General features: G+C 47.5%; 1 protein-coding gene across 1 annotated transcript in view; it reads left to right on the top strand.

The window, feature by feature from the left end:
• grm7 (glutamate metabotropic receptor 7) overlaps positions 1 to 22,473 on the top strand; it is a 101,754-nt gene that overhangs the window by 26,438 nt on the left and 52,843 nt on the right. Inside the window, 1 exon segment of the mRNA XM_062471412.1 lies at positions 5,393 to 5,609. Coding sequence (XP_062327396.1) covers positions 5,393 to 5,609 — 217 coding nt within the window.

Here is a 22,473-nt window from a genome sequence, read left to right as displayed (position 1 = left end):
CTTGACATGTGGAATAAGATGTTGAGGAGAGGTAGAAAGGAAGGAATGCTGAAAAAAAGAAGAGAAAACTTAAAAAAGTAGAAAGAGCCAGGGAAGAGACTGAGCCAGAGAGAGAGAAAGAGAGAGATGAGGGTGATTAAAGGACATAGAAGGAGAGAGTGCGAAATGGAGAGCGACCAGAGGAGAGAGAGAAAAACAGAAAGACAGAGAAAGAGAATGAGAGGTTCGGAGGACAACGTGTTTAACAAATGTCTACTCCCCCCCCCCCCCCCCCCCCCCGACGGACGAAAAAGCCATGCAGGAGAGAAAATGAGGCCTCGTAATGAAATCAGTGATTTGCTGCAATTCTGTGATGATTAAGGCCCTCGCTGCGGAGAGCCGCCAAATGAACCTCCAATCAGAGGAGCTCCTGTGCCTGCAGAGTCATTCCACTGCTGCTCCTGACTCAGGGAGGCTGGTGTTGGCGTGTGGAGACCAGGGCTCTGGGCGTGGATCTCGTTTCAACACTGTTGAATGACATAAGGAAGGGGGGAAAAAATTAACCCTTCTCTGAGACACTGCAAGCACACTTATACTCTCTCTCTTTCTCACTCACTCACTCACACACACACACACACACACGCAAACACACATGCATGTTTGCTACATTGAATATAGGAGTCCTATCTGATAGACTTCAGTGTATGTTGGTCAGTGGAGCCTGGCTAATGTTACAATCCTTCTCTCTCTCTCTCTCTCTCTCTCTCTCTCTCTCTCTCTCTCTCTCTCTCTCTCTCTCTCTCTCTCTCTCTCTCTCTCTCTCTCTCTCTCTCTCTCTCTCCTCTTTCTAGTCCTCCCTCTCCTCATACTGTACCTCCACCATACGCGCAGCATAGAGCACGTCAGTTTAATTTGGTTTAGGGATCGTGCTGTTAAACACTGCACCAGCTGGGGCCTGCTGGATAATTAATGGGCATATAGGGGGAAGAAAGGCTGCAGAGGTTTGATGAACCAGCCGCAGCACAGCAGTAGTGTGTGTGTGTGTGTGTATGCCTTTTTGTGTTTGTGTATTGAAAGTGTTTGTGTGGAGGCGGGGGGGGGGGGCAGGGGGGGTTGGTGGAGGTGTATTTTTAATTACGTCTCGTTTGTCTAATTAATGGTCAGGTGCACCCTGCCAAGAGAGATTCCTCTATGGGAATAATCAAAACCGTAATCCGATTATACTTGACCTTCGTCATTGGACAGGGAGAGTTGACTTCCTCTTGTAAATAATACTGTAGAATGGCTAAATGTATGAATGAGTGAATGACTTAATGAATGAATGACTAGTGTGATATTACTGGTTTTGTAGTCTTACAAGACGGTGGGGCAATTGATTTTTACTTCATATTGTAAAGAAGGCTTTTTTTGTGGAAATTAATTATGTGATTGTTAGTGGCCTGCCTTAGAGTCAAAGGCCCCAGATATACAGCACAAGATAGAAACCGCCCACTGGATACACTCAATATCATCCTCACCAATCACGCCCCACACAGCCTCCCTGACACTGCTGACACACTCCCCTGATAAAAAAAAACCCTCCTCAGAAGTCAATAGTACCTTGTTGGGTTTAAGAGGAACTATGGAGGTGCCAGTGAGAATGCCAATAGTCATGTTTCCTAGTTGCTCACCTCCTTTCTTTGTCCAGGAGTGAGGCCCTTGCGTTAGTCATGCTGGTCAGGTAGAGAAGAGCGTTCCAGCCGTGGATCAATGAGACTTCGGCCCTCCTAATGCTCACGTCCAGGAGCTGTTTTATCGAGGCTGTCAACTGCCTGACCTTTCCCTGTCGCCGGGAAAGATAGAAACGACCCCAACAGTCGCCGTGGTGATCTATCAGACAGACGGGTGTTCTCTGACCTTGGGTCTGAACTCCTGCGAATGTGTCGTTGTCTCACTGGATCTGTCATCAGGAAAGACACGGACGAGTGTCGCCTGCTTACGTACTACCGGAGGACGGGGAGAAGCCGGAGACCCGGAACACCGGGAAAGACGACCCCACACTGACGATGAAGAGAGGGGGAAAGGAAGGAATAAAAAGAAGAACACACAGTAGCCCAAACGATGCTCAATGTCACAATACATGTGAATCCACTCAGTACCTGGAGTACTAAATAAACAACATTTGCCTTGTCGTGATTCTGAGTAAAAAAAACTCTCTGGGGCTGTACAGCACTCGGCGATTACACACGTTGTTCAGTACTGTATGGATTTTTTTTCCAACTGCTCAGAGAGGCTCAATCAGTAGGTCCTGTTTACCTTCTCCATCTGAGGCCTGCCATAATGGCCCTTAAGTGAGGCTGTGCATAATGCATTTAAATGACAGAGAAGGAGGAAGTGGAGGAGGGGGGATAACATCGCTGAATGAAGACAATGTCGCTGAACAAAGACAGCGGCAATCATACCAACAATTACAAAGAACCTGACGAATAGGTGGGCTTTGTCTGTGTGACATGTTGTCCGCCATCTAAAAAAAGTTACTAGTTCAACCATTGCTTACCACTTGTCTCCTGAAAGGAGGAAATGGCAGTGCTGTTAAAAAGCAACAAGCCCTTGATTCAATAAAGTACCCTAATGAAACGAGAAAGTGCTCTTGAAAGCAATTCTGCACAGTTACGCAGAGCAAGATGTTCTTATGTCTGACAGGCTATTGTTTATTGACACTTATATGAATATTACTTTAGAGAGAGAGAGTTCTCCGGACATAGAGAATATGCATGTACTGTGGGACTTTGCCAATGTAGAGTATAGAGTTACTGTAGCTTACTGTAGTTACTGTTTTGGTGATGGCAGTTTTTCGTAACTTTGTAAATCTGATGCCTGGACCTCAGTTTAGCAGGCTATAACAGTCATGCGGCTGGTGTTTTCTAACCGTTGCATCTGTCACTTTAATGAGATTGGTCATGGGTGACCTCCTAACAGTGCTCCTCTTACTGTAATGTCTTTAGCTTTGCGTGCTGTAGCAGTCACAAGGTGTTCTGTACTTGCTCTGTTCGAATTGCCCCACTGGCCGTGGTTCCTGTTTGGGGACAGGGTGTCCAGTAGCCAGCAGCTTTGTCTCTATGATGTCCAGTCTTTAGCTCGGTGGAATAAAGTGGTCCTTTGCCAGTGTGGCAGGTAGCTATCAAGGCTGTTTGGCCAGTCATGGGGTTGAGAGGCCAGCAGCTCTGTCAGCCTGATGGACAAGATAATAGGTTGTGATGATGTAAATCCTTTCAGGTACTGCCCCAACACACAATGTACATCTTTGGCCTTGTCTGTGATTCATAGAGACAGAAATAGCAGGTAAATAGCATTTGAGTTCCATGTGTGTGGTTGTGTGTGTGACTTTGGAACTGAGGAAGAAAGGTGAAAGAATGAAAGAGGGAATGAAAGGAAGGATAGAAAGTGCAGAAATAAAAAAAGCCTAGAAATAAGGGAACAGAAGGGAACGTAGATGTGGATTGTAATTCCTGTTTTTTTTAATCAAATGTTTTTGTTCACCGATCCAGTGGAGGTTGAGGAGACAGGATGATCCACTATCCACATTTGCCAATTCTCACTCCCTTCCATTTCACGCCGAGTGAAAGCGGTGGATTGATCCAGCTGACAACCCACGAGGAAGAGCTGCACACGCCTGGCCTGTCCTCCCATTTCCTCTCAAATCACTGAAGAGAAAAACACGCCAAAAAAATACATTTCCCTTCCAAGATAAAGCACAGCAGGTCTTGCGATGTCTGAGTCCGGCAATTCCAAACGTTGCTCTTAGACGGCGAGGATGTTCTATTGGTCTCCTGGTACAGGCTCAGCTTGCGTAGAGGGAGAGTCAGCCGAGGTCAGATCCTTGCAAGCTCCTGCCAGAGGAAGTCCTTGGCTCCTTTTCTAACTTCAGATAACCACCTGCTGTTTAGACCTCCCTCATCTTTCACCCCACGGTACACATTACCAGTGCACAGCTCCTGCCAATGGAATCATCAGAGGTCAAAGGGCAAATAGAACAAAGAGAGAACTCTTAAGAACTCTCTCCTCTGGGAGGATAAGCTGGTGAAAGCCAGACCATCCGACAGGCAGACAGGGATCAGACCAGGAGAGACATCTCTCAGAAAATAATCATAATTACAGTCTTGCAACCTTTATAGCCATGTCAAACTAATTTTGAAGTTTATGACAGAATTATTATTTTTCTTTTGACAGATAACGCAAAACTTTATAATTTGTTTTGAAGGTATGGCAGAATTATGCTAGTAGGTTTGAATACACTCCTGTAGTGGCTTTATAAAAGCTTGATTTTTGACATCTAAAATATGAATTGATGCATTTAGACGCTGTCGTTTGTCCTCAATATTCAGAGTGGGGTTGTACTGGCTTGTCAAATGTATCGTTTCTGTGATTGGATGTAAAACTTTGAACGGTCGTCACCCCTCCCTCCTTCCCCCCCAAGAAAAGTGAATGTGTGAGAAAGGTGAAGCTGTGGCTGAGCGGGAGGAGATTCCTAAACCTGTTTATATAAAGTATCCAATAAAGACACACAGCAGTGTGCATATTCTGCATTGCAACGCTTATTAAGACGACTGGGACCATGTCGAACGTTTAGGCAGGAATTTGGCCAATATATTTGCTGCAAAACTCTTATAATCCACCGGCGAGAAAGCGGGAATTACGTAGAGGGGCTGTTAAAGCAGTGAAAATATGCGCAGTTTTGCTAATTTAACGACTGCGTTCATTTCATAATCTGATTTCCGGCTGCGTTCCATTTGCCATACGTCATTACGTAATCTAGCGATTTGACTTTTAGTGAGATTTTGGACAAAATTGAATGTAGGCTGCGCGCACACATAATTAAGTATTAGACCTGAGACTAGAAGCACATCATGCAACTAAAGCTGTATCCTGGCCATTTTCGCAAATGTAGAAATCATGGCCGGACGCTTTTTGAAGGTACGAAAAAGAGGACATGTAAAAGGGACCTGTGATCCCTAACTAAGCTAGCTAGCAAACGTTAGCCATCAGACTTGGTACCAAAACTATTCAGAAATGTATCCACCCCTCACCCAATGCTACATTCCAAAGATACGTTTGATTGGGATAAAATATATGACAAGCAACATAAAGCAATGTAACTAAAGATGCAATGTTAACATCAACGTTAGTTAATGTCAGCTGCATAGTGCTCCCGACTTTATACTGGCTTGTATTGTACTGAACAGGGTTACGTAAGAAAAAAATTGCCTAACAGGTCAAGATCTTAACTTGGTCTCGATCCCTCGAAATCTTGGAAGTGTCTTTGTCTCGACACACTGCAGTCTTGGTCATCATGACATAGTCTCGGTTAAACCGTTTAGTTGGTCTTCTATCACAACACTGTCTAACTCATCCCTCTCTCCGATCCTCTCTGCAGATCCCTCAGATTAGCTACGCCTCCACCGCCCCGGAGCTGAGCGATGACCGGCGCTATGACTTCTTCTCCAGGGTTGTGCCTCCAGACTCCTACCAGGCCCAGGCCATGGTGGACATCGTCAAAGCCATGGGGTGGAACTACGTCTCCACCCTGGCCTCGGAGGGCAGCTACGGGGAGAAGGGAGTGGACGCCTTCATGCATCTGTCCAGAGAAGCAGGTGAGGCAGGGGCTGTGGGGAGGTGGGGGACGGGGGAGGGTGACGGGGGGGTGGGAATGCATAGAGGGGAAAGAGGAAAGGGAGGGATAAATGCTTGACAAATGGATGGATTTATTGAGTGATGGATGGACGGATGGCGAGTGTTAGGCTGTGGTGAGGCAGATGTGGAGGGAGGGAAGGATGACGAACGAACGGACGGATGTGGGTGAAGAAGGTGAGAGGGAGGATATGTGGAGGGAGGGAGGGACGAAGGCATGACGAACAGTCATTTGACAGATATATGGACGGAAAGGGAGTGAGGGAGCAAAAGATCAATGGATGGATGAAGAGAGGGGTGAATGCGTGGAGGGATGAACGTAGAGGTACTGTATGAAAACACAGCTCGGTAGTTTATCAGGGTGTGTTTTGCTCTGAAATATAAAGGAACGTGGGGGAGAGCAAACTTGGGTTCATGGGGTGTCTGTTTATCAGCATGTGTGTGTAACTTCTCGTGTGTGTTCAGATGTGCTTATCTGGCGGTGTGTGTCTGTGTGTTTCTGTTCAGTTGTGCTTATCTTGCCGTGTGTGTGTGTTTCTGTTGAGGGTTATCTCCTGCAGCTTTGGTAATGGTAATCCTGTCTGTATTGATCCTGGGAGCTGTGCCTATTAGAAGGCTTCGTCTCTCTTTCTCACACACAAACACACACACACACTGTCCTTCACCACAGACTGCTGGGTAATTACCCATACTCCCCTTCAGATGGAACGTGTCCAGAAAAAACACGGGACACACACGTGCACACATGCACGCACACACACACACAAGATGATCACTCATGCAGCAGAGAACAGGCCAATGGACTTGCTTTTGGAGGCAGGTGGTGGAAGACTGCTCTTATTTTTTTGTTTACTCTATAAGGTGTGAAGAGTAGATGTGACTGTGAAGTATAGGAGCGCAGGCGTCGGGAGAAAGACACGTGAGGGAAAGGTAGGGCGAGGCAGCCTGGGGATTCTAACCTCAGTTTGGGCATTGTGAGAGCCCTAAGGCAGCGGGACTAAGAAGAGAATGGACACGTGCTCATAACTTATAAACAAACACTAGCATAGATCACCCTTTGAATTCTTCGTTTTTGAAAGAAAGGACCCCACAGGCAAGTCTTATTTTAGCAAGAGATCAGCCCAGACGCACAAAATACAGATTTCCCTTTAACATTTCTTCTGCTTTAGTTCTTAAGAATTTGTGTACTCTCAAAGAGGGTTAGGGGGCAGGAGAGGGGGTTGATGAAAACCGCAGGCTACCTTCAGGGCTCTGGATTATCACAAGTTAGCAGAAGAGCCGTGAGATATTTGCCCTAATATCTTTAAGATGAGAGACTTGCTAGAACAGACCCCAAACTATGTGAAGCACCCTTGGCAGGCAACACTTGTTTTACAGAACTGTTGTCTCCTAGGTGTTTTCTCTGAAGGGAGCTGACAAACACAGAACATTTTGCTATTTCTCTACTTCATTGCACGTTATTGTGCACAGTGCAATTATTCACTTTTGATTCAAACCCTGTAGACCAATTTTTTGAGAAACGCTGAATAGGCTACATAATACTTTGTTACATTACCCTATTGAGCATAAAGGATAATATGTTATAGGCCTTACACGTAGGCTACAATAGCTTAATACAAATATGTATTTTTATATACGATTTCCCAAAGACTAACCTAAACTAGGCTACATGCCGTCGTGGATATTTCATAGCTTTGAAGCATCTTGAAATGTATCGGTATTTTAGCAGACCTGAGGCACTGTACTTCACTCTAAAACCCGTCTGCTTTACAGTACTCTCCTGATACGACTCACATCCGCCAGCCCAGCGGGTACCCTGCCGTATGTTCATGTTGCCTCCGTCTGTTCGGCTCTGCTCCTCCGCCACGCCAACCCCTGTTACCCGCTCGTTCGGACGTTGTCATCGATTATGCTAAGATATCATATTGCTAGGCTATTCTCGACTAGTCGGCTCTACATGTTATTCTCGGGGTTTCTATGCCGTCAAAGCTATGCTAGATTTGTTTGGCGGAATAATGACTTATTTATCCTACCATGCTAGCCTCTTACTTTAGGCTACTTACCAGTGCAAGATTAGGGCTAAACTGGGATGCGCCCGCTCTGTTTCACTGTGTTTATTTATGAACCCATTAGGCCGTGACGAGATTACAGTTGAGGAAGCAGTAGTTAATAACAGCCTAATGTGCCTGTTTGATTAGTCTGTTTTCCCAGATGACATGCATCAGCCATTTATTAGCGCATTCGTTGCAGCAAACGCAGATTAGTGACACAACATGAGTCGCCATGGTGATGGTTGAACTAAGGTCCACATGAATCCCGAGTGTAAATACATAGAAAGCCGTTTTGTGTGTGTGTGTCTTAGTGCGTTTGAATGTGCTTGCGTGTTAAAGAGGTTTGCTTTACTTTACCAAGCTAGGGTGCATTACTCGTCTAAATAAAAATCCACAATGCCACTCAGGACAGGGAACTAAATTTCATTGCCCTTAAAAGCTCTAGCAACAACATCATGTCCGCACAGGCACCCACCAGCACTCATTAAGATAACAGGACATCTGTTTTATCTTTCCTCCTATTTACCACATAACTGTGATGGCTGAACATAGCCTAGCTCCAGCTCTGCTTTCCTTATCTGCTGTAGAAAGTCTCAATCCCACCCCCATCTCCCCTTCATTTCACCTCATAAACAAGATTGTAGCAATTTGATGCTGAGTAATTTAAAAGAAACAGTTTAAGAAAAGTTAATGACATTCCATTGGCGGCTATTTCTGGTACAGGGGGTATCTATATTTCATGGAGGTGTCTTCATGTGAAGGGTAATCACTCATTAAAGTTTCAAGAGATTGTGTTGTGGTCCAGAACATTTGTTGGGGATAGCCAGAGTGTCATTTGGAGATTAAATACTTTGAAAAGGGCAAACAAAAGTTTTAAAAAGAGAGAAAAATTGTAGTCTACAGTATGTGAACAGTAAAATATACAGGAATTAAGGCATCCTGCCCTAGTTGTGCTAGAACAGGTTTGTCCAGATTAATGAAAATGTTGAGAAGGAAACAATATTTATCATGAACAGGAAACAGGGCCATGAGAAGCCAGATCTCTTCAGGGTCAACGTTGTGCTGAAGTCTAATGTTCTCCACAGTTTATTATCTCGTGTCAGTGGTCCAGGTCAGGAGAAACAAGACCTGAAGCTAACAGGATCCTGAGGCTCACATCTGCTCCTGCTCTGTTCATTCAAGAGTTGAAAGTAAAAGGAGACTGCGAACTGTGGTTTCTGAGGATCTGCCTCTGCTCCCCTTGTCTTTGGGTTCTAACACACTGAACTAAGGACTTCGGATCATCGTTGCTGGTTTGAATCCCAGGACTGACAGTGATGTTCCAGGCAGAGAGGGTGGGGAGAAACAACCTCATTGGAGGGAAAGTTGACACACCAGCGTACGGCACGAGTGAACGTTAACAAGCTACTAACAGCGACTTAATGTTGCTGTTTAAATGAACCGTAGGGTCACACAACCGCCGACCCTAGATGACCCCACAGTCAGCCAATGGGATCCGGAGTTCTCCCAGGAGCACATCAACGCAGCAGCTGCAGTCTGGAAGATGTGTGCTAGCTGTGGGTGAAAGCCTTCATCAGTCTGCACCACCCTCTGACAACACATTCATAACACCACAGATGACTCTATCCATCACTCTGACAAATATTTCCTTTTTCTTTTGCACTGGGCCTTATCCCGGCCCATATCCCTCCCCTAGAGAGCAGGCGGTTATGAGCAAACTGACGGATTTACTTACAGATGCCAGACAATGTTTTCACTCAGTAATGTCAATAAGACACAGTTTAAGTTACCGTGGAATGGAGCCGTGTGAGAGAGGTGGTTTGGGGAGTGCGTTTGTGTGCGGTTTAACTCTTCTGGTCTCTGGGGAATGGCTCAATACACTTCCTTTAAATACATTTTCTACTATTAAGAACTCAAGCTTTAATGGATTCTGTAATATTAATAAGATTGAATAAGACTACCCTGTCGAGTCAAATAACAGACAAAGTGAATCTGGCAGTTGAATTGGTAGCTATCGGACCATACCCTGATCGAAGGAGGATAGGAGAAGCGAATTACAGGAGTGATGAAAAGGAGAAGCCATTTTCAGGATCTTAGCTCCTCTGAAGGTTGCATTGTACCTCTAGATGTCTCACCGTGCGTCAAAGCTTCCAAGCTTTAACGAGGTAACACCAATCAAAAATGGTGGGCTAGTGGCATTGTTGTAATAGGCCTACTCAGACACAGCCTCTTGAAGTCCAGCCGGGGGACCCAGCATACCCATTTTCATGAGGGCAGGCGACCTCATTAGATATCTTACTGTACTGTGGGCAGGTGTGAAGTTCAGTCTGTGAACCCATTCAAACGAGGCTCTCTATCAACTTACGTGCTCAAGTCTGGAATCTGGAAGGATCTCTCTGTTATCAATCAAGCTGCTGGCAGACAGATCCAGGGATCTTCACCAGCTCTATGAAGGGGAAGAGAACTCAAAGAGCTCAAACAAGCCTGGGTATGGTGTCTGGGAACATTGTATTGGTGTTCTTGTATTCCAGAACAGGTTCTATAGTCCATGTTCTTCGTATTTTTAGCTTCTGTCTGTTCGACTGTTGAGCGTCAGAGAGCCTTTAAACTACACCTCCTAGCTTCAACACAATGGTGATGAATGATTCTATTTCATCTATTATGGGATGGTGCACACGCATGGAGACTGTTGTCCACTGTTGAGGAACATTTACTTACCCTGATGGTATTACCTCTAACAACCTCTGTTAGATCGGAACGTTTTGTTTTGTTCAGCTTGCTAATAACGGGGATGTGATGGGGGCATTGGTGGTGTTGGTGTGGGTGGAGTAGAAGCAGAGAGCGAGCCCTTATTAATCAGTCACTCACACTCCCACTCACCTGGGCCCAGGTGACACTTTGAAACCTCCCTCAGGATCCAGCCGCAAATTGTAGGAAGCGGCTGTTAGGTCTGCTGCTGCCGGAGGCAGGCCTTGCCTGGCAGACCGAGGCTGGTTCTTTATTTCTCCTGTCCCCAGCAGGCAGACCCACCTCCTCCCCTCCCCCAGACCCATTATGGAGCCTCTTTTAGCAGCCTCCCCCCAGTAGCGCTGCCATTGGTGTATATTATCCACCCAGGGAGTCTGCCGTGAGCTTCCCTCATTAGGAGCTATTAGGGTTGCAAAATTCCGGGAATATTCAAAGTTGGAAACTTTCCACGGGAATTAACGGGAATATACAGGAATTAACGGGAATTAACAGGAATAAACTGGACATTTTGGGGTAATTTAACTGTATTTACCTTGTCATAAGCAGACATGCATGCAAACATTTATAATACAACTTTTGTGTGGACATACATACATCCTACTCTCACTGCTGTAAAAAGCTAGTCTACTGTATACAAATAAACTTGGTATTAAAATTAACATGGCTTCAGTTTACCAAGTAATCAATATGCTAGGTAATGACAAACAGTGTTGGGAAATTTCACTTTCTACATGAACTAGTTCATTTCATAGTTCAACATTTTTAACTAAGTTCACAGCTCCAAAAATATCTTTCAATATTTTGCGAGCTATAATTGAAATCTCTGTCTGCAATACCGCTCTTGGCCTCTATGCAATTCGGCGCTCTCACACTTGCCAGGCATAGGGCTGAAACGTCTGATGACAAAGACGTTCAAAAACAACAGAACGTTTTACGTTTAGGTTTATGTTTTCTGGCAAACAATGTTCCCAACCAGCTGCATTCAGGGTCCAGCTGAGCTAGGCGTGCATAGTCTTGTTCTCGACTACATTGAAGTTCCCTGTTATATGCTTTTGCAAAAAAACTTTGGAACGTTTTTTTTTTTTTTTTTTTTTAATTCCCCAAATTCCCGAGCCAAAATTCCTGTGGAAACTTTCTGGAAACTTTCCGTAAATTTCCGCCCCTTTGCAACCCTAGGAGCTATTAAGCGTCCTCCTCCCTGATTTGCCCCCTATAAAAAAAATGCTATTAGGAATATGATGTGGTATTTCTTTCTCCCCCCCTGCTTTGTTTTCATAGAGAGGCTGGAGGACGCTAGCTCCTCTATCCATACAATTACCAAGCAACTGAGCAACATGCTATTGACCATACGGGTTTGCTGTGAGTAAAATAGCCTGGCTGCTATTCTAATAAAAGCCTGTGCACTCCCAGGGTGGTGGGTCGCTGAGATAATGGGAACATTTGTCACAAGTGGACTAGAGCACAGGCATGCGGTTCCAGTGTGAGATTGGCTGCATTGACAGTACTACTTGAAGCAAATCCCTCAAAGTGAGCTGGCTTTCAAAACAATCAGTACTGAATCCAGGCCCGTGTATGGATGGCCAGACCATCTCCGATCCTGATCTCAACATGACATAAATAACCGCAGCAAGGAGGCCTGGGGGGATCTCTCCTTGGACCACTTAGATTTTCTGGATGACCTGCCAGGGGATTTATGGTTCATGTTTCACAGGGCTGTTGTGTGAGGCTGAGGCTGGTGTCAGAGCTGGGATTTGGGCATAGGCTGGGGCTGGAACTGGGACTGGGGCTGGAACTGGAGATGGGGCTAGTACTAGGTCTGGTACTGGGGCTGGTACTAGGGCTGGTACTGGGGCTGGTACTGGGACTGGTACTGGGGCTGGTACTAGGGCTGGTACTAGGGCTGGTACTGGGGCTGGTACTGGGACTGGTACTAGGGCTGGTACTGGGGCTGGTACTGGGACTGGTACTGGGGCTGGTACTAGGGCTGGTACTAGGGCTGGTACTGGGGCTGGTACTGGGACTGGTACTAGGGCTGGTACTGGGGCTGGTACTGGGACTGGGGCTTAAACAAGACTAGGGCTGAGGCTCCCTCCTCCCCTCCCCTCCCCCAAAACCCCTGCAGTCCTCTCAGAAGAAGCTCTTGCTGTGTGTCTTCAATAATCTCTCTCTCAATAATCTCTCTCTCTCTCTCTCTCTCTCTCTCTCTCACCAACCGTCTCTGGAGGAGGGGATCCCTCTCTGAATTGCTCCTCCCAAGGTTTCTTCCATTTTTTTCTCCTGTTGAGAGTTTTTTGGGAGTTTTTCCTTGTCTTCCTTGAGGGTTTAGGTTGGTTGAGGGGCAGTTCTATGGGCATATGTGAAGCCCTCTGTGACATGCTTGCGTGTAAAAAGGGCTATACAAATACATTTGATTTAATTTGAATAATGTAGCTGCTCTTGCATAATCAGCCAGTGGTATCTGAGGCCCATGTGTCTCGGCTTCTCTTTCATCGGCTCCTCATGCTGCAACCACACCGACCAACCCCCGCCTCCTCCATCCCCCCTGGCCCAGCCCTCAGAGCTGCCTGCCTCCCAGCTACCCTGGCCCAGCCCTCAGAGCTGCCTGCCTCCCAGCTACCCTGGCCCAGCCCTCAGAGCTGCCTGCCTCCCAGCTACCCTGGCCCAGCCCTCAGAGCTGCCTGCCTCCCAGCCTCACTGGGACCTCCAGTGAAAGTGAGTGAATTATTGATTATAGACCGGGTCACTGAGGTGCTCGACATTAGTGTTGATGGTAACCACTGTGTGGCAGGTATTGATGCACTGTCCACAGATAGCGTAGATCCACAATGCTGCTATACGTGATCGATTCATAGGACAGGGAGCAGGTGGGATTTGGTGTGCTTATTGACGAAGTGACGCAGGGGAGAAATTGCTTAGGGTTGTGAGCTTGTTTACCATAGGCTCGTATGACAAGACTTCATGAGTTTCCTCCTAATTGGCGATTCGGCGAAAAACACTAGTGCCGATAAAGGAGCTGGAAGATGGAGGATAGCTCACCAGACTGGGCTCTTATATGGGTTAGACCTCACCACACCTGCTGTGTGTCTAAATTCAGATATCCTCCAGACTCAGGAACAGTTCCTTCCGAGCACCGCACCCTGCGTCATCAGCCTAGGCAGGGCTGTGAACACTGACCCCGGAGCAGTCGGACTCTCACAGAATTCATAAGGCAAGACGAGACGTTTGAAACCTTCTGAGAATCCCCGGACGGGCTTTCTTTCGTTGTTTACTGCTGCTGATGAAGCTCAAACTGGAGGAAGAGGCAGTGATAGACAGAGAGAGTGAGAAAGAGAGAGTAGTGAGAGAGGACGGAGAGAAGAGGGAAAGAGAGATGCTGAAAGAGAGGGGAGGGAGAGAGAGGGAGAGAAGGGAGATACTGAAAGAGAGTAGTGAGAGAGATGGAGACAAGAGAGATACTGAAAGAGAGAGGCAGACGCGTAGATAGACCCATGAACTTAATGCTATGGTTCTACCTCCCTTTTTCCATACAGCTATTTCTTTTTTATGACTCTCTCCGGCCACAGGCTGTTCTTATAATTCTCTGTAGTAAAGCCCACAGTCTATGACCCGGATCCTGATAATACCCACTAAGATTCAACTGTGTACTTATTGTTTCATTGCGGGCCGCTTCACGTACCAGCCAGTGAAAGTATATGAGCAATCATTTCATGAAATATGTATGAACCAAGCCATGCCGAATGTGCCAAAAAAATCTGGGGGAGGGGTGGCGGGGGAGGGTAGTGTTGAATATTGACCATTTTCTTTGGCATGTCAAATATTTTTTTTGGTCTTTTTTTTTTTTTCATATGAGGTTAGGGTTAGCCTGTCCAGCCCTGAGTCATCACTGTAATCAATGTGCGGAGGCACTAAGAGACTAAGGGTCAAGCACTAATCACACACCGATATAACTTCATTTGTCAGTGCCAGCTAAAGGTCATCTAGCTTTGCCCTGACGAAAATATAGCAGTCGACCTCTCCGTGTTCACTTTAATTGGCTTTTGTTCATTTCTTTGGGTGTGAATCACCATGGTCCTCTGTGGTTCCTGTGGAAGACCTGCCTTCCCAGCGTGAGGTACACCTCTGACATGGCCATGCCTGGCGGTGGAATAGCTGACAAATGGAGTCTGACAGACTTGTTGTTGCTCTGAGCTCAACTAACCCTCCATTGTTTTTTCCAACAGAGGGATCATTATTTAGCAAGATCCATGCCCTGCCATAATCCTGGTCTCTCTTTCTCTCTCTTTCTCCATCTCTCTCTCCATCTCTCTCTCTCTCCCTTTGTTTATCTTTGCGCTTTTGTTTCTGGCAGAAGGAGAAGGCTGCTTGTGTGCTTGCCTGTTTGCTGCCACTTCACCAGAAGCCGGGGCCTCATTACCCACATCTCCCTGGGCCCTGGGAGGAGGCCATGCCGGTGAAAGATGCAAGCCTGTAAAATTGATTAGCCTGTCTGAGGTTCCTAAAGTTAGATCTACGAGGTAGTAGAGGTTGTAATGCCTGGTTCCTTGTTGAGACAGGAGTCTCTATCTTTCACCCAGGGCAGGTTCACGACTGTGTGCCAGTGATTGGAGCATAGTGGCAGTTGGTGTTTCTTGGCGTCAATTGGCTTCTGTTAGTGGCAGTTGGAAATGGTTTCAGATCTGTCATGTAACTTGCCTTTATGTGTCGTTAGACGTGATATCTCCATGAAGAAGGTGTTCATCGGCCATTTCAGACCAGTTTGAGATGAATGCTAGAATAAGAGCATGCAGGGTCAAAAGAGAAGAGAGACAGGATATTGTTCTCTCATTTTGTCAGCCCTTTTAGAAATGGATCTCTCGTAAACATAGTCTTTTAGTGTGCCGAGAGAGAAGGTGAGCTGGAGAGGGAGGAGGGGGAGGGAGGGAGGAGGGAGGGGGGAGGAGGGGGATGGAGGGGGAGGGGGGATTCTGGCAGTGGATGAAGAAAGTGTTCAATGTCACCTGCTCTGTGCCAGACCTCTCAGTGGGAGCGGATGAAGAGCCAAGAGCCTGACCCTCCCTCACACACACACACACTCACACACACACCTGCATACATACATACACACACACATTTGCTGCTGACCACGTGTCCTAAGCTTGTCAGGATGCATATTACGTTATCCTGTCCTTCATATGATGGATGGCAGGAAGAACAAGCATGAGGTTATCACACAGGGCATCACACACACACACACACACACCTGCATACATACATACACACACATTTGCTGCTGACCACGTGTCCTAAGCTTGTCAGGATGCATATTACGTTATCCTGTCCTTCATATGATGAATGGCAGGAAGAACAAGCATGAGGTTATCACACAGGGCATCACACACACACACACACACACATGAAAAAGACACACATGCAAAAACATTCACACAAGTACACACGGAAAGATCCACACGCAAACTCCAAACGCATGTATGATCTTGGTTTGAACTTGGCACGATCCATTTTATTGCGTGTTTGAGGTGTGTTGATATTTTATTAATGTTGACTGGCATGACCTGCAGCTTCCAATCTCTGGCAGGAGAAGGTCACTCATTGTGCCTTTTATTTGTTGGTCCTGAACATCAAAGTCATGGAAACAGGAAAACAAGATAAAACCCCCCCTGAAAAAAACTTTGGCTGTCTTGCCTCAAGAATATTTCACACCCTTGAGAAATACTCTTTTTTTTTTTTTCAGCGCCGCTCACATAAATATTTCACTTTTCAATCTCCTTGAATCTTGATTTGACACAATGGAAATCCCTTGCAATGACATCTGGTATTTGATGTCTGTGACAGCCAGTCAGAAAGATTCAGAACTCTCTCAGCAAACTACTTGTCCCAGATGTCCCAGAGCTAAATGTTGCAGATTGCCTCGACAATGTCTGGCTTTAATGACATGTCGAAACGATCCCGGAATGTTCCTCCAACATGAGACGCATTGTTCCTCATTGGCACCTCAACTCGTTTGTTGCCATGGTAGCTGAGAGGCGGGGGTCTTTATCATCACCACTCCACCCCTCTCCTTTCCATTTCTCTCCTCTCCTCTTCTATTTTCTACTCCTCTTTTCTCCTCTCCTTTTCCTCTCCTCTCCTCTTTTCCTCTCCTCTCCTCTTTTCCTCTCCTCTCATTTACTCGGTTCATGTGGTTTGTGTTTTGATGTTCAGAAAACTTGACCCATTTAGGCCCGTCATACTGATTTACCGCGTCTGTGGATAGGAATTTGTTTTACACTCAAATCAACGGTTTCTCTGTTTTTTCACCGGCTCCTCTTACGTAACGTCTCCTGGTTCCACCAGTGTTGCCGTTCTGTCGTGGCAGACTGCACCCCCCCCGCCCCCCTTTCCCCCCTGTTCGATACTCAACACAGTAGAATCAATAAAGTCTTCCTTTTCAATTTTCTCAGTGTCAGTCCCATTGAATGGCGTTAATTAGCGATCAATCGTTTTTTGGGGAAGAACTTAAACAAAGATTAATTGATTGATTGATGCTCTGTCACTGCAGAAGAAAACAAGGAAATTGCTAAATTGCCTCTTTTCAGATGTTAATGTAGTGCCTCTGAAAGAGAGTCTGTGGTCCAACCTGATAGAAGAGAAAGTCCTGGGATACTGAGGCCCATGCTGTGGGAGCGTTGTCCTGGGATACTGAGGCCCAGGCTGTGGGAGCGTTGTCCTGGGATACTGAGGCCCAGGCTGTGGGAGCGTTGTCCTGGGATACTGAGGCCCAGGTTGTGGGAGCGTTATCCTGGGATACTGAGGCCCAGGTTGTGGGAGCGTTGTCCTGGCAGAGGCCATCGCAGAAGTTGGCTCTCTTCCACGATTATGTCTTCCATGCGCCCCTCGCTTCATCTCTCTCCTGTTTCTTTCCCTCTCTCTTGCTTTCTTTCTCTGTCTCCAGTCCTCTCTCTCTGCTTCTCTCTCTCCCTGCTTCTCTCTCTCTCTCTCTCTCTCTCTCTCTCTCTCTCTCTCTCTCTCTCTCTCTCTCTCTCTCTCTCCTCTTTCTAGTCCTCCCTCTCCTCATACTGTACCTCCACCATACGCGCAGCATAGAGCACGTCAGTTTAATTTGGTTTAGGGTTTCCCTCTCTCTCTCTCTCTCTCTCTCTCTGCACCCACTCTTTTCCCTTGAACTTATCTTTCTCTCCCTCCCTTCCTCTCTTCTTCTATTCCTCTGTCACTTCCTCTCTCATTCTCTACCTCACTCTCTCTTTCTCCCCCCTTTCTCCCCCTCTCGTCTTGTATTCCTCCCTCTCTCTTCCCCTCTGAGAGACCAGGCCAGGCTCCTCTGTGTTCTGCTTTCTGCTCCAACCGGCCCTTCTCCCTGCTCCCAGCTCCCTGCTCCCTGCTCTCTGCTCCCTGCTCCCTGCTCCCTGCTCCCTGCTCCCTGATCCCAGATCCCTGCTCTCTGCTCCCTGCTCCCTGCTCTCTGCTCCCTGCTCCCTGCTCCCTGCTCCCAGATCCCTGCTCTCTGCTCCCTGCTCCCTGCTCTCTGCTCCCTGCTCCCTGCTCCCTGCTCCCTGCTCCCTGCTCTCTGCTCCCTGCTCCCTGCTCCCTGCTCCCTGCTCCCTGCTCCCTGCTCCCTGCTCCCTGCTCCCTGCTCTCTGCTCCCTGCTCCCTGCTCCCAGCTCTCTGCTCTCTGCTCTCTGATCCCTGCTCCCTGCTCCCTGCTCCCTGCTCTCTGCTCCCTGCTCCCTGCTCCCTGCTCCCTGCTCCCTGCTCCCTGCTCCCTGCTCCCTGCTCCCTGCTCCCTGCTCTCTGCTCCCTGCTCCCTGCTCCCTGCTCTCTGCTCCCTGCTCCCTGCTCCCTGCTCCCTGATCCCAGATCCCTGCTCTCTGCTCCCTGCTCCCTGCTCTCTGCTCCCTGCTCCCTGCTCCCTGCTCCCTGCTCCCTGCTCCCTGCTCCCTGCTCCCTGCTCTCTGCTCCCTGCTCCCTGCTCCCTGCTCCCTGCTCCCTGCTCTCTGCTCCCTGCTCCCTGCTCCCTGCTCTCTGCTCCCTGCTCCCTGCTCTCTGCTCCCTGCTCCCTGCTCCCTGCTCCCTGCTCTCTGCTCCCTGCTCCCTGCTCCCTGCTCTCTGCTCCCTGATCCCTGCTCCCTGCTCCCTGCTCTCTGCTCCCTGCTCCCTGCTCCCTGCTCCCTGCTCCCTGCTCCCTGCTCCCTGATCCCAGATCCCAGATCCCAGATCCCTGATCCCAGATCCCTGCTCCCTGCTCCCTGCTCCCTGCTCCCTGCTCCCAGCTCCCAGCTCCCAGCTCCCTGCTCCCTGCACCTCAAGGTCGACTCCACTGCTGTAAATATCCTGGAACATCCTAGCAGAGAGGAGATACACAGCACAGGGAACTAATGCTAACAGGCACATTTTGGCTGTAATTCATTACTTCTGTTGCCCACGAACAATGGAAAAAGAAGTTGGAGGGGTAGGTAATTATGTGATTCATAGCCTGCTGTGAGGGTAAACTAATGCAATTGTATGTGTTTGTGTAAGCATAAAGTAGGTCTCACATCAGAGAGATTTTAATTTTAACTACAAAACAGCTGTATACAAGTCGTAATAAGGTGGTTTCACCGCTGATTTATCAAATCAAATCAAGCGAGTTTGAAGTTGAACAAAAGGACAGAGCACTTATCTAGATGTTTGAGAATTAGTTAAAAACTTTTCAAACTTATGTCCTGTAGGTTTTATAGAGATTGGGTCTAAACTTTGCACTTAGGAGAAAAAAGAAAGTTCCCTTTCTCTCTGTCTCTTTTTCTTTCTTTCTCTTTCTCTCTCGTTTGATTCGCTTCATCTCTTCCATTCTCTCTCCTCACATCAGCTGCTTCCTGCAGATGACAGACAAACGAGGTTAGATAAAAGTGAAGGTCTGAGACAAAGGCCAGTCCTTTTGAACAGCACAGTCCCTCAGGACCACTCGCTCCGTCTTAGGGGAAGCCCTTTCATACGTCTGTTTACAGTAGCTTCTGTGTCATGTTCTCACTTCAGACAGTCTGACCAGTTACTTACTGTACACAGGAATGGCTCTTATGGTTATGTAAATGTACTATTTTTTAAACACTGTACAGTATCTAGATGATTTTACTGACTGTTTTGCCATAAACGTAGACCTTGCTCTATATTCTAAGCATTTCCGGTCCGGTTTCCTCTTATTAATTGTTTTTTTTATCAGCAATGTTTGCTGATAAAGCTTTACAGAAATTCAATAATAACGATTTCCTATCAAGATTCTCTCCTTGAAAAATTGGAAATACTGACTTATCACGAGATGATACTTCACTGCAGTGATAGTCACAGTATTTCCGAATTCTTAATTACACTTTGGAGTCCATGCGATGTCAGCATGGCCGTTAGGATCGGTCAGGAGAGAAGGAAGACTCGGCCTCGCTCGTTCTGACTCTCCTCCAAGTTATGTCAGGTCCGGTTGCTGCACAATGAAGTTCAATTTTACCTCATTCCCAAGGCCTGGGATACCGACATGGATTAACCTGAAAATGATTACCTGGATAAATATTGTATCTCGGATGATCCAGGTATTCTGGGATTGGTCCCCTGGGGCCCGAGTCGCCGGGCAGACTGCCGAGGAGGTGATAAGTCCCGCTCTTTATGAGAAGCCTCTCAGTGTCTGGGCCGAGGAGAGTGTGTCAGCTGCCTTGCGGGCATCTCGGAGCTCTGGTCATGCGTGACTGATGGCTCCCCAGAGCCGGGACTGTGATTCCTCCAGTGCACCTGCTGCAGTACCTACTGTGCTGTGCTGTGCTGTACTTTGCAGTGCTGTGCTGTGCTGTACCGTGCAGTACTGTGCAGTACTGTACACAACTGTGCCCTCACCTGAGTGCTGAAGTCTCTGTCGAGACGTCTTTGGTCGATGGCTGTAAATAAATTTAACAACGAGGCTACCATGGCAACAAATGAGCTTAGGTGCAGGAGAGGAGCAGCATGGCTTTAAAACAAGATCCATTTTCTCCACAGTCAGTCGCAAGGGGAGATATATGCACATACATAGCCTGTATCTACTCTATATGTATGGATATAAAAAGAGAAATAGAGAGGTAGTCAGTGGGCGAGTGACAGAAATGGAGAGAGAGAGACCAGGAGATAAAGAGCTGGCAGGTGCTTTATTTCTACAGGGTTTAGGAAGATGAACTGTTACTCTAAGCTCCATATGACCCTCCCCCTGACGGATCTGAGATATCTTCTCTCCTGTACTGGTTACAGTCTCACCTGCCTGTTTAAAGTCGTGGTGACTTGGTTACAGTTTTACCTCGCTGGTTACAATCTTTCAGGCCTGTTTACAGTCTTGGTTGCTAGATTACAGTCTTACCTGCCTGTTTACAGTTTTGGTTGCCAGGTGACAGTCTAACCTGCCTACCTGCAGACCTACCTGTTCTCAGTCATGCCTGCGTGGTTATACAGTTACCTAGTTACAGACCTGACCCATTCTGATAGGGTGTTCCAGCAGTATAACCCTCCTCCACGCACCTGCCTATCAACCTGTCTCCTGCTAACTCAAGGCCTCTGGGCAGAGCTTCTCAGCAGATCAATAGCAGTGAATAGGAGCTGCCATCTTGGATATGTAACCTATCTTGTGTGGTTGCTGATCCCCCACCTGCTCCTGGTATGACTGTAATCATCTCAGACAGGTCAACAGTAGACAGCATGTTTTATCTGGTTCGCAGTTTGAACCTCAGCACCTTCATAAGGTATGGGATCGCTGTTACATTATGCACTGATGACTGGAGATGGCAAGAGAGGAGAAACTTGTGTCCCCCTGACCTGGAGAGTATGGCACCTGACGCGCTCTCTCTCTCTGTCTCTCTCTCTTTCTCTCTCTCTCTCTCTCTCTCTCTCTCTCTCTCTCTCTCTCTCTCTCTCTCTCTCTCTCTCTCTCTCTCTCTCTCTCTCTCTCTCTCTCTCTCTCTCTCTCTCTCTCTCTCTCTCTCTTTCATTCTCTTTCGCACTCTCTCTTTAATCCTCTCATTCTCTCTTTAATATCTCTTTTCTCTCACTATTTCATCCTTTCATTCTCTGTAATCTCTCTTTTTCTCTCTTACTCTGTCTCTTTCAGTCTGTCTATCGCTTTCTCTTTCTTTTTCTCCTTTTCTCTCTCTACCTCTCTCTCTTTCTCGTTATGTCTCTCTCAACCCCTCTCTCTCTCCCTATCTCTCTCTCAACCCCTCTCTCTCCCTATCTCTCTCTCAACCCCTCTCTCTCTCCCTATCTCTCTCTCTACCCCTCTCTCTATCATGGAGCAGTAACGTTAACTCCAGGTGGGGAGTAAATTGTGCCAATAATGATGACAAGTGCCTGGAATCCCAAACATTCATTTCGCAGAGAGCTCTGATCACTCTTCAAGTGGTATGATAAAAAAAACAATACATCAACACGCTCTGAAGAACCAATTAAGAGGGGCTGTCTGTCAAACTAATGTTGTGAGCTGCGATACAGTCGCCATGTAAAACCTCAGTCTACACCTGGCAAGCAAATGAGCCATCAGCACCCTGGCGCAGAGAAGGAGGGGGCACAGGAGGAGAGGAGCGAGGGAGTACAGGAGGAGAGGAGCGAGGGAGTACAGGAGGAGAGGAGCGAGGGAGTACAGGAGGAGAGGAGCGAGGGAGTACAGGAGGAGAGGAGCGAGGGAGTACAGGAGGAGAGGAGCGAGGGAGTACAGGAGTAGAGGAGCGAGGGAGTACAGGAGGAGAGGAGCGAGGGAGTACAGGAGGAGAGGAGCGAGGGAGTACAGGAGGAGAGGAGCGAGGGAGTACAGGAGGAGAGGAGCGAGGGAGTACAGGAGGAGAGGAGCGAGGGAGTACAGGAGGAGAGGAGCGAGGGAGTACAGGAGGAGAGGAGCGAGGGAGTACAGGAGGAGAGGAGCGAGGGAGTACAGGAGGAGAGGAGCGAGGGAGTACAGGAGGAGAGGAGCGAGGGAGTACAGGAGGAGAGGAGCGAGGGAGTACAGGAGGAGAGGAGCGAGGGAGTACAGGAGGAGAGGAGCGAGGGAGTACAG

This window comes from Osmerus eperlanus, chromosome 1 (assembly GCF_963692335.1).
Source record: "Osmerus eperlanus chromosome 1, fOsmEpe2.1, whole genome shotgun sequence".
Lineage (NCBI taxonomy): Eukaryota > Metazoa > Chordata > Actinopteri > Osmeriformes > Osmeridae > Osmerus > Osmerus eperlanus.
The sequence above is the reverse complement of the archived record's forward strand: the minus strand, read 5'-3'. Positions and strand labels throughout refer to the sequence as shown.